Below are 16,991 nucleotides of genomic sequence, written 5' to 3' on the forward strand. Positions count from 1 at the left end.
CCACAGTGGGCCTGTTCCTTCAGGACACAAGCGCTGCCTTTGTGGTACTGATTGCTGTAAGACACTGTGTCCCTTCAGCTGTGCTCCATGTGCCTGGGAATCTGGAGGAAGAGGAGGACTGTCCATATTCTCCTGCTTCTGTGGTGCAATGGGGTAGCTTGGAGCTGAGACCCTCCGCTATGGCTTTTCCCTCTCTGGTCATGTCCAGGCTCAGCTCATAGCAGCCCTCCAAGCCCTGGCTTACTATGAGTGATGTGCAGTGATTAAAGCTGCTGGAGCACACATCTATGTGTGCTCATCGCTTTGTCTGCTATGTCATCACTTCAGTAAACTCTTCAAGCTGAAAATATCATCCCTCCCTCATCTCGCTTAATAAATGCACGTTGCTACTGTGTTGGCAGGCTGCAGTTCCTGGCTGACTCCCCCRGTGAGTTGAGGCTTTGCAGATATTAAAGCACTTTATTGTGAGTTTTCTGAGGTGGAAGAATAAGCGCAGATTCCCTGTTCTGCTCCTCCTGTCATTAGTGGCTGCTGCTCCCAGCTGCAGCAACGGGACTGTGCACTCTCCGCAAAGCGCAGGAGTTCATCCTCGAGGACAGCTTCAGCGGTACCATAGGAAACCAGCCGTGCCTTCAGCACCAGAGCCGGGAAAGTTGGCTTTGCTTTGCTTTTTCTCTTGCCATCAGTTGATCTTGGCGTCAAAGACGGAGGTACAAGCTCTGTGTGAAGCAATTCCTGCGACTTCACCGCTCTCCCTCCTCTGCGGGGTTTGTGGTGTCTAATAAAGCATTCAATTTACTTCGAAACCATTTGAACACATGGACACACGCTCCCTTTCTGCCCCTGGCTGCCTCTCTCACAAAATCTTGTAGAAACTTAGCATCTTTGAGACCTCCATCCCTCTGTCAAAGTTGGTGGAAYGTTGGCTGCTGGGGAGCTGGGCAGGCCGCACTGTTTGCTCATGTAAATCGCCTTGCTTAAGGATGCCAAGCTGAAACTTCGTATTTCACTTTCAAAGCTTTGCTTTTCCATTTCTGCCCTTCTCTCTAACTGAATCCTTGATCTGTGCATTCTCCCACGTCTGCCAGTGAGCAAGCCAGTTGTCAACGTGAGATTCCCTCCTGTGTTGGCAATAACTTCCTGCTGCTTGAAAGCTTTTATTTAAAAAAATATGTTGTTTTATCAAAATGAGCTGTGTTATCTCAGTCCTGATGAATCGTTCCACTCTGCCTCTCCACTTCCAAGCCCTGCTTTTGATGAAATTATCCTTAATTAATTGATAAAGGGAAGCATGAAGCTATTTATGGGAGATGATCCTTCATTAACTTATTGCTGTTTGGCATCACCTCGCTGAGAACTGTGTCATCATGTTCTTTTCTTGCAAATATTTCAAAGGTAGATCTTCCTTAGCTCTTTGTGGCTCTGAGAGTGTTTCTTGTGCTTCCTCCTTCTTATATCTGTCTGTGCTTACCTTCTTCTCTGGTCAGGATTCATCACTTCCTCAAGAAATCAGTCTGGTAKTCTGTGAATATTCCTGAAAACAACCAGAAAAAATACAGATGTGAAGGCGCATCCGGAGGTAATAAACCATCTCACAAAGCAAAGCAGCGAGCACGTTTCTCCGTAGTGCATCTGGCATTCCTTACAGGTCTATTAATTTCTCTAGTGAAATCAGATCCTCAGGCGCCAAATAACTCTCCGTTTGTGTTGCCTTTTATCGGTCCAGCACTAAGGTGATGATGGGCTTTGAGAAATGGCCCAAGTGAGACCTAAGGAACGTCTTTATCTCCAGCCGGAGCAGCTAAATTTTGCTCCTGCGATGTGTCCGCCAGCCTCTGATAGCTTAGCGAAGGCAAGTCCGGCCCTTCCTTRGGCTCCCTCCCTGTTTGCTCAAGGCAGGGGCTGCCCAGCGGGGCATGAATGAGAGCTTCTCTTCATGACTGCCTGCCGTTCTGCGGYGGGCCCCCTCCTTCTCCCACCTCCTCCTTGCAAAACCTGCTCTCTCCCTCTCTTCTCCGAGCTCGGCCCCTCTTGCCTGCCTGTGCTCCTGAGCTCTGCCCCTCCAGCTGGAGACGCAGGTTTATCTGGAGGCCAGGAGTCTCATTTGTAAGCTGAGATCCAGGAGGAGAAGGAGGGATCTGCTGGACCCTGGAGGAGGGAAAGGGTTTAGCTGCCCAGGAGARCTGAGGAGAGGCAGAGCCTGGGCACCATGGCTGGATTCTTCGCTCTTGGACTTCTCTTCCTTTGTCAGCTATTAGCCATGTCGTCGGCTCAGGTAAGGATTTTCATTCGCATCTTATGCTCAAAAAACAGCTCTGTAAGGGAAAACTACATTGCAATCTGTGTATTATGCCTACAGGATGCATATGGCAATAAGTAGTTTGTTAAAGTCTATTTAAAATGTGCACGTTGCTAGTGCTGTTATATRCAGAGGAGTGCCTAGCAAATGGGTTTGTTTCGTACCTGCACAGGTAGGCTTTTAGATCGTATCCTGCTGTGTAGAAACAGCCACTTTAAACTTTCTCTACAAGTATTGTCTTCCCATTCAGGACTGCAGCTATGAGAGAAAAGCCTTGGGAAAGGGAGATCTGTTGACATAGGAGAAACAGTTTTCTTTTTCAATGAAGTAACAAGTTGCCAATGAGAGCAGGATCTCCTGTGATCTGGTTCCTCATCTGAATCAGATAATTTCTTATTCCCTCTCTCAGTCAGCCAATTTTTAAATTTTACACTTATGAAATAGCATGTTTAATTTTTGTTCATTTAAAGCATGTGAAGCTATATGAAACTTCCCTGCATGGCATTAATACATTGCCCGGGGAAGTAACTCCTGAGGTTTTTCATTGTGTTAGCGAGGAATTTTTGCAGTCTGGCTTGGGAATTCAGAGCTGCCCTCATCTGCTGCGAGCAGAGCTGCTTCCACAATGAAACCTTTGTTCACCGAAGCTACGGCAAGTTACTCTCTGGAGCCTTCTCCATAGAGAAGTCATTTATTGGACTTTTCTYTCCTTCCCCCCACCTCAGACTTCCTCCAAAATCCCAGATTTTCTTTTAGCATCCTGCTCAGAGAAAAGAGGCTTTCCCTTTCTCCTTCGCTGAGYTTTTCTTCACCTTATATCTTTCTGTCTTCAGCTGTGTCAATCTGGCTCTTCCATCACCCYGTCAGACAGGCATGGTGAATGCCATTTTTAATACCAAGCACTCTGCACCTATTTTCCCTGGGTTTCGCATCCCCACCTCTGCCCAAAATGAAGTGTGCCTATAGGTGCTGAGAATCAAATCGTACATAGGCAAATCCATTTGCTTCCCCGTAGCYGGGTCTGATTCCCAGCATAAGCCTTCCATTGAACGGACTGGGAGCCCTGAGRTTATACTCAGATTCGAAAGGGTTTTCCAAAGAGCCATGCTTGAGGCCTGAGCTCCTCTGAGTCCCTCCAGGGTGGAGGATGGCCTGGGAGATRGAGGTTTAGTGCAGATCTAGGCTTAGCGCTGTGGGACTCCCTCAGTCATTGCTCTAGCCTGTGTATTTCTTCTGATGCAAAAATAAACCCTTCTGTGTCTCTCYCTTCCTAATCCTTTCAGAGAATAGGACCACAAGGCCCTCCCGGACCCCGAGGACCCCCCGGACCATCTGGCAAGGACGGCATAGATGTGAGTGCCATACGGCAGAGGGCAGGCTCAGCCGAGGGAGGGCGAGGGGTGGAGCAGAGGCAGAGTGAGCTGCTTCTGCCTTAGAAGAAGCCCTTCTTGTTCTACAGACCTCCAGCCTTTGGGCCATCCTTCAGAGATGGATGGACCTGGAGAACCCACCCACCTGCAGGAGCTAAGGGAAATGAAGAAACCTTTTCTGCAAGAGGTGCTGAGGAGCCTCAGTTTTTAGCACTTTGCAGGATCATCTCCCTGTTGCAAGACAGCGTTCAGGACAAAGCTGATTTATGCACAGGGATTTATGACCCTACCTGCAAAGTTGCATATTTCTTTTTTGGTGTCTGGAGAGGAGGAGGAATGAAATATGGAGGGTCGAGTCCRTGGGTACAATGTAGGTCAGTGCTACTGCATGTTCTGTAGTTCTGCGAAGTTTATTTGACGCTTCAGAGCATCCAGGTTTCTGGAGAGGCCCTGAAAAACTGAATTTAATATGCAGCCCTGTATTCTGTTTTTACTTATATTGGTTTTATTTCAACAACCTCAGTGTGGCTATCCCTAATTTACATCAGTATGAGAGAGGTCAGGTGGTCCGTGTGTTTCTAGACGTGACAGTATCTTTAGTGTCCGCAAGAGGCAGAGGAAATATTTGGACAACCTTTATTTCAGTGGGCAGAAGATTTTGTCTAAGGCAGAAGATTACTTACCACAGGACTTAGTGGAGGAGGCAAACTTGTCCTATTAATTTGAACTGATGTTTCTGTAGGAATGAAAAGTTTTCCTTCAGTGCATCTGCTGGATAAAGACTGTATTGTGTTCTGTAGGCAGTAGTGGCTAAAAAGAGCATCAGATGAACTTCAGCAAGATGATATTGAACATGAAAGGCCAGGTTTTGGTTTCGTTATTCAGTTTGAGCAGCGCTTGTCTCTATAAGTTGCTTATAGAATTTTTTTTTAATACACCTAACGTAATTTTTTTGGAATTGGGCCTTTAAGCAGCCTTGAAAAATTCTATTCATTCCATGCAGGCAGTTTTCTTTTGAATGAGAAGGTAAAAAAAGATATATTAGTTCCCTGGTAAATGGTGAACAAGGAGCTTTTGTGTCTACAGTAGTGCACTTTCGTAGTGGCTCTGTAAACCAGGCTGATCTGAAGAGAAAACATCATTGATTTGCAGCTATTCCTTCTAAAGTGTTCCTTAGAATAAAGGAGACAGTTTACTGCAAATCGCACTCTGGTTTTCTAACATGAAAAGTTCAGAGCTGGTACCTTGGCAGTTTCTCTCCACTGTTTTTCACAATAAAAGGCCTAAAGGGGGACACACTGGAAGAGGGCAGAGGTTACTCTTTCAGGTTAATCACGGTGAGCATGAGAAACTCACTACAGCAGGACAGCTGTGTGGTCAGCAGACTTCAGGAAAGAGTGGCTATTTTTGTGGATAGAAAGAAAAAGAAGGATTTGGGAGGGATAAAACCCTTCAGGCTTCAGGTTGTACAACTTTCAGGGAATCAGAAAGGAACAAATCCATGCAATTTTTTTTTTTTTTAATTCCTGCTTTCTACAGGATATTTTACTCTTTCTTCTGGAACCGCAATCACTTCTGATTGCTCTTGGAAACAGGAACTCAGGGCAATGTTGGTCACATAAGCCTAGGCTGTTTTATCCACTGCTAAAAGATTCAGAATGTTCCCTATGGGGCAAGACCAAGCAACAACAACATCTAATTAATATGAAGAAGTTGGTCCTAATTAATCAAACTGCTGAGTAAAGTATTTAAGGTGCTAAATCTTGCAGTCATAGCTTGAGGCTTGGTGTGTTGACTAAGCAGGAATAGTCTCTCATGTTGAACAGACTGAATCTACACCTCTCTTATGGATGTAGATTGAGCCAGGTGTCCTATTAATGTGAGGTGGTCTCAGCTGTTCAGGGACAGACTCCAAGACTGTTTCTGCTATTCAATAGGATCTTTAGGTCTTTAAGGAACTGCGTAGGAGAAGAGATCCAGAGCTGAGCTTTCTGTGGCTAGCGCTGAGCATATTCTTACAACCTTCCTGTTTAAGAGCTACCATTTTTTCTGGGAGTACCCTCTGGAAAGTTCATGACATATAAAATCCGACACTGCTCTGCATTTTCATAGCACTGAATGGGAAGGAACCTATGGAGCCAGAGTGATTGTTTCAATTCTACCACTGCAGGGAATGAATGAATGAAAACATTATCTTATTCTTTAATAATGAGACTTTTTAAAGCATAATCAGAATTTTTCTGGACAATATCTCTGCAAGTCTCCTAAGTCCTGAAAGCCACTCCAGATGTATCTTCACAGATGGCTTTGGATGAATGCTGTCTAGGCAGAATCACTGAACGTTTTTTTTAGTTAAATGAGGGCTGCCAAGGTGTTCAGCAGTCCCCTACTCTAGGCCTTGAGCAGTGCATAACATACAGCTGAATTATTYAGGACATCTCTAAACCTTGGATGAACCTGAAACTGCTGCTTTGATTCCTGCCTTTTGGTGGGAACTGCATCATTCAGTCCCTCTGACGTCTTTTATAATTACAGTCTTTAATACGCTTCACATCTCATACTCAGTAACAAGGAAAATATCTCCTTCCCAAGAACGGAAACAGCATGTTGTCATCAAAAGAATTAGCGACAAGTTCCTGTGAATTATTTCTGGGGATGTAATTCCCCAAATTGCTAATAAGCCATTGTCACTTCTCAAAAATCACACTTTTTCACCCCCCCGTCTCCTGGTTTGACTTTAATGCAGACTTGCTAAGAAAGAGTAAACTTCCCTCCTGTAACACTCAGGAGAGCACTTCCTTTTGCTGCCAGCAGCTGCCTCTAATTCCCAGTGATCTGGCATTAGGGATATAAACACTGATTAGACTTTTGATTCAGCTGACTGAAATTCTAGTGCTCCTGCTGAGTTCCCCAGGGTTCCGTAATGGCAGGATCGAGGTTTGAGGCGGTCTTGAACAGCCTTTGCTAATGCTGTGGCCTTGCTAAATGTATGTATTGCCATCACACAGGCCAGAAAAAATGCAGGGGGCTGGTAATGTAGAGTAATGAAGGGAAAGGGGTAAACCACCTATTTTGCCTTTTCTAGCTGCTTTTCCAAACCATCCCTTCCAAATGAACTGCTCCTTTCATTTTCCTGCCGAGGGACCTTCCCCACCTATGATAATGATAACTATTTATGGAACATCTGTGGGCAAGGGACAGCAAAGGAGTTGCTTCATCAAGCCAGCGCACAAAGATCCCTCTATTTAACGACCCTCCGGTCTGTGCCTTTGCTCAGTCACCATGCGGTATGTAAATCCTTGCCTGCGCAAATCAAGGCAACCAGTCTTGTGAGAGATTTGCCCGCAGACTTCACAGTTGCCGACGCAGTAAATATAGAAACAGGCTATAAATCCCACCAATTTGCTTCCTGCCTTTTAACTCCTAATCGTCAGGCCCACAGTGGGGATAGTGTTATTTCTAGCCTTGAGCAGTTAATAACTATCCTGTTTCCATATAGGTTTTCTTCTTCCAAGGTATCGGTGTGCCCTTTCCCCTCTGCTTGCAGTACGTGAGCCTCTCACAGTATTTAGTGCCCATATCCTAAAGCCAGGAGGGAGGGCCTCATCCAGAGATCTGGGACACGGAGGAGCAAAGTGATTTGCCTCGGGATAAGATGGGGAACAGAGCCAAGGTCTTTGGCTTTGCAGCCAAGCCCCTTTCCTTTTCTACACAGATGATTACCTCTTTCAGGGACTAACAATAAAACACAAATATCTTGTTGTCCAGGGTCCACGCGAGCTCCTGAACAAGAGCTGCTGAGCTGGAAGGAGTGATTCAAAGGCTTTTTAAATTTTGTTTTGCAAATACCTTTAATGCTGTTCTTACAGGTGACTTTCCATTAGGATGGGGGAAAAAATGACCACTGATTCTGTGGTGTAAAATGGCAGGTGGGCTTTGGAAGCCTTTATAAAATCCAGATTGTGTGATTGGATTAGGTAGAAGTCATTTTTGCGGGGGTGGTTCATTTGCTTTTGCCTTCAAAGTTTAACCGTATGAAGAAAGTCTCTGGAGGCACTTTGTTCACTCTTCACTTGCTGATAGTTCCCAGCTCCTGGGAGTATCACAAATTCATAATATATCCTAGAGTGCTGGATCTTATTGCATCTCTCTCATCAGGAAGATGTGTGAAACCCTGAATAGCAAATCAGCTTTCTCTCTGCCCCACCTGCAGGCAAGCCCAAGTGAAAATAAATTCCGAAGTAATTCTGGGATAAATTGCATGTGTTGGGCACCATTCAGAATTGACTGATTCTCTTTGGGAGGCTGAGGAATTATATGTGGGTTTCACTGGGTCTGTGATTGTAGGTGTAGAAAAGGCTGTCTGGGTTTTTCCTGCTTTAGGGTTAGCGGGATCCAGAGCACAGCAGCTTGATGAGGTGCTAAGTGTGGTAAATCTGAAAGTGGGCATGAAGGGAGACTTGAGCGCTATYGCAGCTGGGTATGCAACTCTTTCAAAAAGACAAGAGCAGGGAGAGGTTTGGCACTAACACTGGTGTCTCTTCTCTTTCTTTTAGGGAGAGCCGGGCCCTCCTGGTCTGCCTGGTCCACCAGTAAGTATTTCTGATCAATACCAACTTGTTCGCTCTTGAGAAGGAAACAGTACATGAGCACTAAGACTTATACCAGGCTCACTCGCCTCTTGATCTGCAGCAGGATTCCCACAAGGGGCCAGTGTACCGGGGTGAAGATACTTGGTTCTGACCCTGGGGACAAACACATCCTCCTGCTTCGATGCTGGAGGAGGCCATGTCTGAAACAAAGCTCACCCATCACCATCATAACAAAAACTGGCACCAAGCCACTTTGACATGATTATTTTGGGCATCAGACAGAGCCTGGTCTACCAAAGGGTGCTGAAAATTGTCCCTGGTGGCATGGCTCTTTGCTTTGGGCCATGCCGTGATGCATACACCCCGCTCATGACAATTTTCATCTCTCTGGAAGAATTGTTCCCTGTTGGATGCTTTAAGATTAACACATCAATAAATGAACTTCCATCTTCTAGCCTGTATCATCAGATGCCAGGTTTCTGTGGTTATAACATTARAAATACTTTCCTGTTTATCTGGTTTAGGGGCCAAAAGGTGCACCAGGGAAGCCTGGAGCAGCTGGTGAAGCCGGATTACCTGGCCTTCCTGGAGTGGATGTGAGTATTTTGTCATCTTCTCTTAGACTTTAAATATTTTACATAGGCACAGGTGTTTTCCCAAAGTATCTCATCAACTTTCATTGTGTCTCCTGGAAAAGCAAAGTGGGTACTGGATCTACATGTCTTGTGTGTTGGAGAAATTTTAAGAGATGAAAGTGCAGTTAGCACATTGGAAAGATCTCTGTCTAGTTAATAATGTCTAGTTAACTGACATCGATCTCCACACTTCTTGACCAGATCTTCACATTATAGCACTGTCTATGAGAAAGTGGAAGTGAGAGTTGCCAGAAGTAGACTGTCTACTATTGTTCTCTTTGCTAAATGAAATTTGGAAGGTAGAAACTAGAATTACTGAGTAAATCTTCCTGGTGGAGAAGGCTTTACGGGATCTGACTCCGCAAGGCTATGTTCCCAAAGTAAAACCAAGTCTTTAGAAACTGAAATTTCATAAGTTTCAGAAACACATAGCTACTTTTTTTTTTTTTCTTAACATTTGTTAATTAGCTCCAAGTCACAGGTAAAGCAAGCAGTATGAAAACAGTTTTCAGATGCATAACTGGTAGAATGGCACTCTTAGAATAAAACATTGCAAATCCGTAGAAGTGCACTGGAAAACTCTGCAGAAATTTGAGCGTCTGTTGGCATTTCTGGAGCAAACCCATTGAGCATCCTTTTGGAAATCCAGTCTCACATATTAGCTGAGGCTTGCGGGTCCCTGGCCTGGGTTTTTCCCTGCAGGTCTGGACAGATAACTGCATGCGGTCAGATTTTCACAGCTTGCCAAACTACTGCCATGGTAACTGAGTGCGTGTAAGTTTTTAGCTAGCACATTTTCTTTAACAATAGGCCAGGAGGAAGCATTCAGTCAGCTTCTGCAGCTGAGCTGAGGGACAGCAACTCAATAAACCACAGTAACACGACTACTTTGTGGTTGTCCATCCACATCTAAAATGCATAGGGAACAGCAGAGATTGATTTGCTTCTGGTCCTTCCTRTGAAACTGAATACAGACCGAAAGAATGTAGCTAGGCTGTCCTGAGAGCTGGGCATCCTGGTGATTCATGATGGTGACAGTGACTGGGATTTCCTGCAGCTCTTATTACTGTGTTTCTTTTCTGTCTTCACGCTTTCCTTTCATTTTCATAGGGTTTAACAGGAAATGATGGCCCACCTGGTCCAAATGGGCCTCCAGGAGATCGCGTGAGTACCGCATTAGACTCATTTAAATGAACATTGTCATCGCTTGTAGTGACTTCTGGTTCCTTTGTGAATTGGTGATATTGGGGAGTTGATGACAACAACTTATTTATCTGTAAACCATTGCAGAATGTTAGGACCCTTGAAATGAAGACCCAGATGGCTTTTCTCTAAGCAGGGTGTGAGATCCATCTGTCTTTTGCAAGGTTTTGAATGGGTGTGGATGGCCTCATGGTGAGAATCCCAGTGCAGAGCAGCTCTTGTGATATTTTGAGTGTCTAAGAAGTTCCTTGAAGCACTCAAGGAAATGGCATGAAACATAGACTAATTAAGAAGTTTATCAAAGTGAAGCTATTTTAGCCTTTATTTAAAGTCTGAGTACACAGCCCTGTTATATTTATAATTCCTGCTGCTGTGTATTAACTGTTTAAACTTTTGCCTTTCATTAATTCTGGGGCTGTCCATACGGTTGACATTATTAGTTGCTTTAGCATAGACTTTCCCACCCAGCATTGCAAAAAATAAGAGGGTTTTTTTGCTTCCTGCATATTCCAATTCTGCCAAAGGACACCACAGAGAGAAGTGACTGCCTGAGATTTTGCAAATGCCCTTCAGATCCTCTGTGATGCAGCCAGAAAGGCACTTAAACCTCTATTATGGCATTAAGAACAAAACATAAGAGAGCCATTCAGCATACATATTATCTAACATGACTATGTCCTTGTTTCCCAGTGTGGCAAGATAAGGGTTGCATCCAGAGCTTGTTCCATTTAATGACTCACTGGTCTCTTGAATTCAGGGGCTGCAGTAGATGGGCTGAACAGAGATCGCAGCATGGGGAGGTAAAAAGAGGTAGTGCTCATAGTGGACTTTTCTAATGTGTTCGCTATTTCCCAATAACCCTTTTTTGTTGCAAACAGTTACCCAAAGTTCAAGACTCCGAGTTGTCTCCTTTAACTGAAGAAACGCGTGATAGAGCCACATGTCTGATACAGTCTCCTTCCTTTCCGTTGTGCAAGGAACAGTTTTCTTGACCTCTGGGATAGTCAAATAGCAGGACCCAAGCATCTTAGTCACAGGTCCAAGCCTCCATCCACCAGCACTGCACTAAAACCTCTCTCCTTTGCTTTTCCTCAGGCCCATCTTTCTCCCCAGAGATCCATGACTGTGAAATCTTGACCACTCTCAGACTGTCTGTGGCAAGAGTCCAGCACATCCTGGGAACTGTTCCCTCATTTTTAAAATAGAGAAGTTCAGGACCACACGCAGAAGACTGTAGGCGGTTTTGTGCCTCAGTTTTGTGCTTGGTGATAATATTTGACCACTTTAGCACACAAGCTCCTATTCTGCAGAGTAATTGAGCAGAGTTACTGTAACTACATGCACAGATTTGATGTGCTTTCCCATGTCTTAAAACTTGATCTGTCAGCATGGGGCGAACTTTGGACCTGTTGTCATTTATGGGAGCTTTTCAAGGTCAGTGGTCCATCTTGGAAATTGTTTTAATTGGTCTAATAAAAGCCTGGGAAAAAAGCTCTAATGCTCTAAAAGGACAGCATCATTATCCTGATTTTATTTCTTCTGTCCCGATTTAAGAATGAACTTCAGTCTTGCAGGAATCACTGAAATATAAACAGGCATTTACTGACTGCCGTGGGATTGGGTTCMTGCTTAACACTATGACTTCTTCTGAATAAGCTTCTTTTTCTGAAGTGAAGTGCCTAAGTGTTTGGCATATGGCAGTGTGCTCATAGAAGACAGTCAGTTTTTAGTAATATATTAATAATAAATATTTCTTTTGCTCTATATGCACCAGCTCAGCAGACCAGCAGAGATTCATGTCTGACCAGGGACAGAGTACTGTGAAGGTGACATACCAGAATGGTTTTTATCATAAACATTCCTTTCACTCACAGGACTCAAGTTTTCTCATGGTTCTGTTTACAGACTGATCAGATCAGGCCTACTTAGTCTTTCAATAAAAAACGGCTCATTTTTAGCCAGGAGGAACTGGGTTCTTACCTCACTGCTGGATGCTGATGTCTTTCACTGGAAAGTTTCTTAAGACTATTTTGAAGTTCAGTGCTTAACATTATAAGCACTGCTGAAAGCATCAGTAGATCAGCGGGTTTCTAAACAATTGGCAATATGCTGGTGCTTTAAGAGTACATAATTACTCATATTTATTTATGGATTCAGAATGTTATGTTAGTCAAGTATGTCCCATGCTTCATAGTTGTATATTCAGAAATTATATTGCTTTAGAGTGAAAAACTACRTTGAGATTGTTTTCTCATCAAAAGAGAAAGAACATTGTTATCAGGAGAATGAGTTGTCAGTCAGTTATTAAAACAGAGGTATAAATTAGGGTCCCTCCTTTGAACTTAACGGAGTCGCATCAGCTTGCTCGGGGACTGAATGATCTTTTACAGTACCAGGAATGTTCACTACTATGTGCTCCATCGTAGACTCTCAAATATCAAAATCAATGAGTGTAAAGTGCCAACGCTTGGCACTTTGGGTCTGCCCCAAACCTTCTGGCATCTGGGCCAAGTTGAAGGGCGCTATGCGGCTGGTTTCAGTGGGGGCAGGCTTAGGGTGTAAGTCAGTAGCTGCCAGGAATTCAATGTYTTCTTTTTACAGGAAGAGATCCCAGCTTATCCCGTAGGCATCAGTGGTTGTAAGGATTTTGGACTAAAGATAAGAGTGACCAGAAGAAAAGCAGAGTAACATGCAGCAAGAAAAATGAATGAGCTGACATTTGCAACAGAGTTGATTTTTAYTGGATTATGGTCCTTTCCTCACAAGACTGTTCTTAACGAGGCACTTGTGTCCTCGGGATCTTTCTCTTTAACAAGGGAAAACATTTCTAATCTCATCTGGTATGCAGAGCATTAGGAGAGGACTGGAGTCCTCCCTGGGATCACCAGCAAGCGGTAGTGGTCTGTGATACTTTCCAGGTCTGCCCGTCTCTCTGCCTTGTTCTTCTGGGCCTAGGGAGGGATGCAGTTTATTTCCACATCAGGAAATCATTCCCCAGATGTCTTTTGTGCAGTGTTTTGAGAACCTGTGGGAAACCAGTTTGGAGAATCCAGCTGGCCAGAGACTGTGGGAGCCTCACGCTGTAGTCGCTCTTTGTTCCCTGTGTAGGGAGATGATGATTGTTCTGGCCCGAGTTTAACGCAGTCTGTAAATAACGGCATGGCTTCTGTGTTTGGGTCTGTCACCTCGCTCACTAAGCCTGCCTTTATCACAGAATAACATCAGGCGAGAACAATACGAATGCAAGGGAAGAGCTGCATTCAGCAGGGCCTTGAGAACAATGTGGCTCTTCTGCAGCTCCTGAGCATCAGCACAGCTTAGAAAAATCCTCTGTGAGGGCTGTGTTAGTGCTGTTGAGCAAACTGTTACTTCATTCGTCATTCACCCCAAATTAGACAGGCACTTCGCCTTCACCACTCCTTTTTGTGCTGCTTAAAATGAGTAACGGAATGATTCCGCTCCCGTCAGCTGCCTGCCTTTGATGTTCTGTTCCCCATCGCGGCTAAAGCTGTTTCCTGAGTAGGCTCCAACACCTGCGGATGCCAGTCGGCGGTGCACAGGCAGCACCTCTTGGAAACACCCTAGCAGGTCCCTGTGCACAGTCCCGCGGTGAGACTGCCACTCAGTCAGAATGCTCCTACGGGGGGGGGCATTTCTCCACGTGTGGCTTTTGGGTTGCTCTCTTCAGGCAACCCGCTACCTGGTATCCGTAATGAGTGCTGCAGAAACGTTTCCGAGTTTTTATCCTCTAATGGACCCACTTTTTAGAGGTTTTGTGTTATTTTCCTTTGACAATTGTTATTGGTCTACAATGGGTTTGAATGGGGTCGTTCTTTCACTTCCTATGCAGCTGTTCCTTCTGCTTCAGGACTACTGAGCGACTGCAGACTATCTTATTAATGATGCTAATTTTTCCACCTGGGTGTAGCAAGCTGTAAATAGTTGGCTCCATCACCTTTGACAGCTACCAGCTGCAGTTTAAGGCCCTGATGCAGTATTAGTTTGGGTCCTGTCATTGTATTCTGGCTTCTCACGAGATGCCCAGAAGCTCAGCTTTTGCAAACTGAATTCAGATTTTGAGCTCTGATCCTGCCAAGATTTGCATACCTGTTTAGCATTAAGCACTAATGGTGGTTTTGTTATGTCATGCAGGAGCTGTCATAAAATTTGTTTCTTAGAAAACACCTTGTATCTCAGTGAACTGGTTTTGCCAGGCTTGCTGACTAAAAGAACATTTATTTATTTATTTATTTATTTAATCACTCTATCTTATTCATACAGAATTTAGCTAAAGCTCCAGGTTTCTTTACATCACACAAACTTGACTTTTGTCCTGGCGTATGATAGGTTTTTTTACAGATGGTTCTTTGAGTGGGATCAGTTTAATACAGAAATTCTCCCAGCYTGGCCCAGCTTTTTGAACCACTCTGAAGATGTTTCCACATTTATCTCTCTAAGCAACAGTCACAAGACAGCAACAAGATCTGTAGCAAGCGGCCTTTTAGACCCTCATTCTGATGTGCTGTCACACTTGTGTACTTGCCTATATATATATACACACACATATATATACATATATATATATATATATATTTTTTTTAAGGAGGAGGGAATAAGAAGCTTCTTAGTCACTGCAGTCCCAGGGAGCAGCATTACGGTTGTTGATCATTTCTACATTGAGACTTATCCTCTTGCTGACTAATGTTTTATTTATAGTGAATGCTGCATTGTACTTATACAAAAGTTAAGCCGCTAATTGTTGAAGCGAAGGGGTCTGGGGATCATATTATTCATCAGCAACCACCCCGAGCCTGTATAGTCATTTATTTGATTAGGGAGGAAACATGCTTTTCTACAACACCGGTGTGTGGCAGTCCAAATCCTCTGTATGACTTCACCTGCCAAAACAGAACTGTCAAAAGCCAGTCTTTCCATAACCTGTTCTCTTGCTCCATCTTTCTGTAGACTCAGTGGCAGTCAAATACATCATATAACGAAGACTCTTTTATTTGTTCATTTATACTTCCATTCACTTTCCGTTTCAGAACTGCTACCTATAATTAATTTTACAGTCTACTGTCCAGAATTGGCATATTTGCAACAAAATAAAGGATTAAGAAGGCCCATCTGTCATATTATCTTTAGTTAAGCAGGAACTTAATAATTTCAAGAATTACTTCATTTTAGACTGAGACATAAGATCACCAAAAACTAGTCAAGCTTAAGAATAAGAATGCAAATTAGAAAAAGGAGATTGGGGATTTGCCAAGGAAGCTAATGAAAAGGCAGAAGCTGCCAAATCAAGATGTCTTTGCTTGAAGAAAAAATGTATGAATTAATAAAATTCACTAGAACAAGTCCAAAGCTTGTAAATAGTTTCAGATAATTTAGTCATCAGATCTACTTCATGAAATCGTTCTGAATTTTCAAATGAATGAGATTGACTTTATGAACCTTTAGATATTCATGGAGACTAATCTGAGGCCTGCTGTGATTTGCAGAAATGCGTGTTTAGTCTTTTAGGAGCAGCTCATGATCTAATCTTGACTCTCAGATGTGCCTGGCAAATGGTGAAGAAAGTTGCTGGGGGCTGTTTCTGAACATCCATCCCTTCTGTCTTAAAATGTTCTTCAGTTGAGTAGTAAATCAGGAACATCAGAGTCGTCATCCATAAGTTTCTGTCTTTTTATCTGTTAATTCAGCTGAGTGTCTGTAATCGTGTGCTGTTTCTATAAGACACTGCTAGACTTTTCTAGCAGAACAGACATGGGTGTCCTGCCATGTGGAGTTTGTTTGATCTGTGATTGACCTGCTAATTTATATTCTGCTGTCTGATTTCTGTAGGGTGCATTAGGACCTGCTGGACCACCTGGACCAGCTGTAAGTATCTCTTAGAGCTGCATATGTAAAGATGGTGTGTGTAATGTTATATGAAAACCATCACTGAGAAAAGATAGAAACTCAAGTTCAAATGAGCAAAAATATTGATTGAGATTGTTAAATATATATATTTGACCTGTTCTGGTAACCCAGGGCCTGTTCTGAGACTGAGATGATATAAAGCAATCCAGTTGGGGATAAAGACTGGCATGTCAAATGCTCCCTCTGTTAGATAACATCTTTTGTATTGCATAAGAGAAAAAAAAAATAGCCTCGTTCATATATTGACCTATTCAGCTGCATAAAAATTCCTGGTCATTCTGTGCTCATTTGGAAATCCATATAGCTTTGTTAAACACCTCATTATATATTAGCAACATGTTTAATCTGTCTGGATCAATGGAATAATAGAAGAATCATGCTAAGTTGATGATGATCAGAACTGATGTCTTTTGTTTAAAAAAAAGAAAGAAAAAAACACTCAAATCCTTTCCTTCAAATTAAATGGTGAATATATATCCACATTCACTACGAAGCCTAACGATTTCTAAATGTAACTTCTCTGATAAATCTGTTTCTTAATGTTGCATCTAAAAAAGGTAGTATCTTAAGGCTAAGCAAGCTAACAGTCTTTTCCAGCGATTATTAATATAACAGTTTCTTGATGAAGTGTTCGAGCAAGCTGAGCCTAATTGTGGAGCTTGCTGCACCAAGTGAAATACTTGTGTTCTTCCGGTGTCGTGAGCTGGAGACAGAGTACAGAAGCAGTCACCACGTCTTGTTTCTTGCCTGTTTAAATGTGCTCTCCGGGCACAGGAGCAGAGCAGGAGAGAGAGACTAGTGAGTCCTTGCAGGTGTGGCACTGCGGCGAGTCTAGGTTCTTTTGTTGGATGGCCATAGTTTAGCTTGGTACCCTGCTGTGTTGTCACCCCTCATAGATCTTGCATCACRGGACTTTTAGCAGGTGTCAGCTGAGGTGAGGTCTTAGGAAAAAAAAAAAAAATCAGGAAAG

The 16,991-nt window shown here is 43.4% G+C and overlaps 1 protein-coding gene across 2 annotated transcripts in view; it reads left to right on the plus strand.

The window, feature by feature from the left end:
* Window positions 1-1,992: 1,992 nt before the first annotated feature.
* Window positions 1,993-16,991, plus strand: part of COL9A3 (collagen type IX alpha 3 chain) — a 44,387-nt gene continuing 29,388 nt past the window's right edge. Inside the window, exons 1-6 of one of the 2 annotated variants that reach the window (XM_026056882.1) lie at window positions 1,993-2,275; window positions 3,583-3,651; window positions 8,226-8,261; window positions 8,786-8,857; window positions 10,007-10,060; window positions 15,944-15,979. In XM_026056882.1, the coding sequence (XP_025912667.1) occupies window positions 2,210-2,275; window positions 3,583-3,651; window positions 8,226-8,261; window positions 8,786-8,857; window positions 10,007-10,060; window positions 15,944-15,979 (333 nt within the window). In that variant the 5' untranslated portion in view covers window positions 1,993-2,209. Of the gene's footprint in view, window positions 2,276-3,582; window positions 3,652-3,749; window positions 3,857-8,225; window positions 8,262-8,785; window positions 8,858-10,006; window positions 10,061-15,943; window positions 15,980-16,991 lie in introns of those variants that run through there. The other variant, XM_026056891.1, reaches the window with a different exon arrangement.

The sequence above is a fragment of the Apteryx rowi genome, unplaced genomic scaffold, assembly GCF_003343035.1.
Source record: "Apteryx rowi isolate R43461 unplaced genomic scaffold, aptRow1 scaffold_0, whole genome shotgun sequence".
In the NCBI taxonomy this organism is placed as follows: Eukaryota; Metazoa; Chordata; class Aves; order Apterygiformes; family Apterygidae; genus Apteryx; species Apteryx rowi.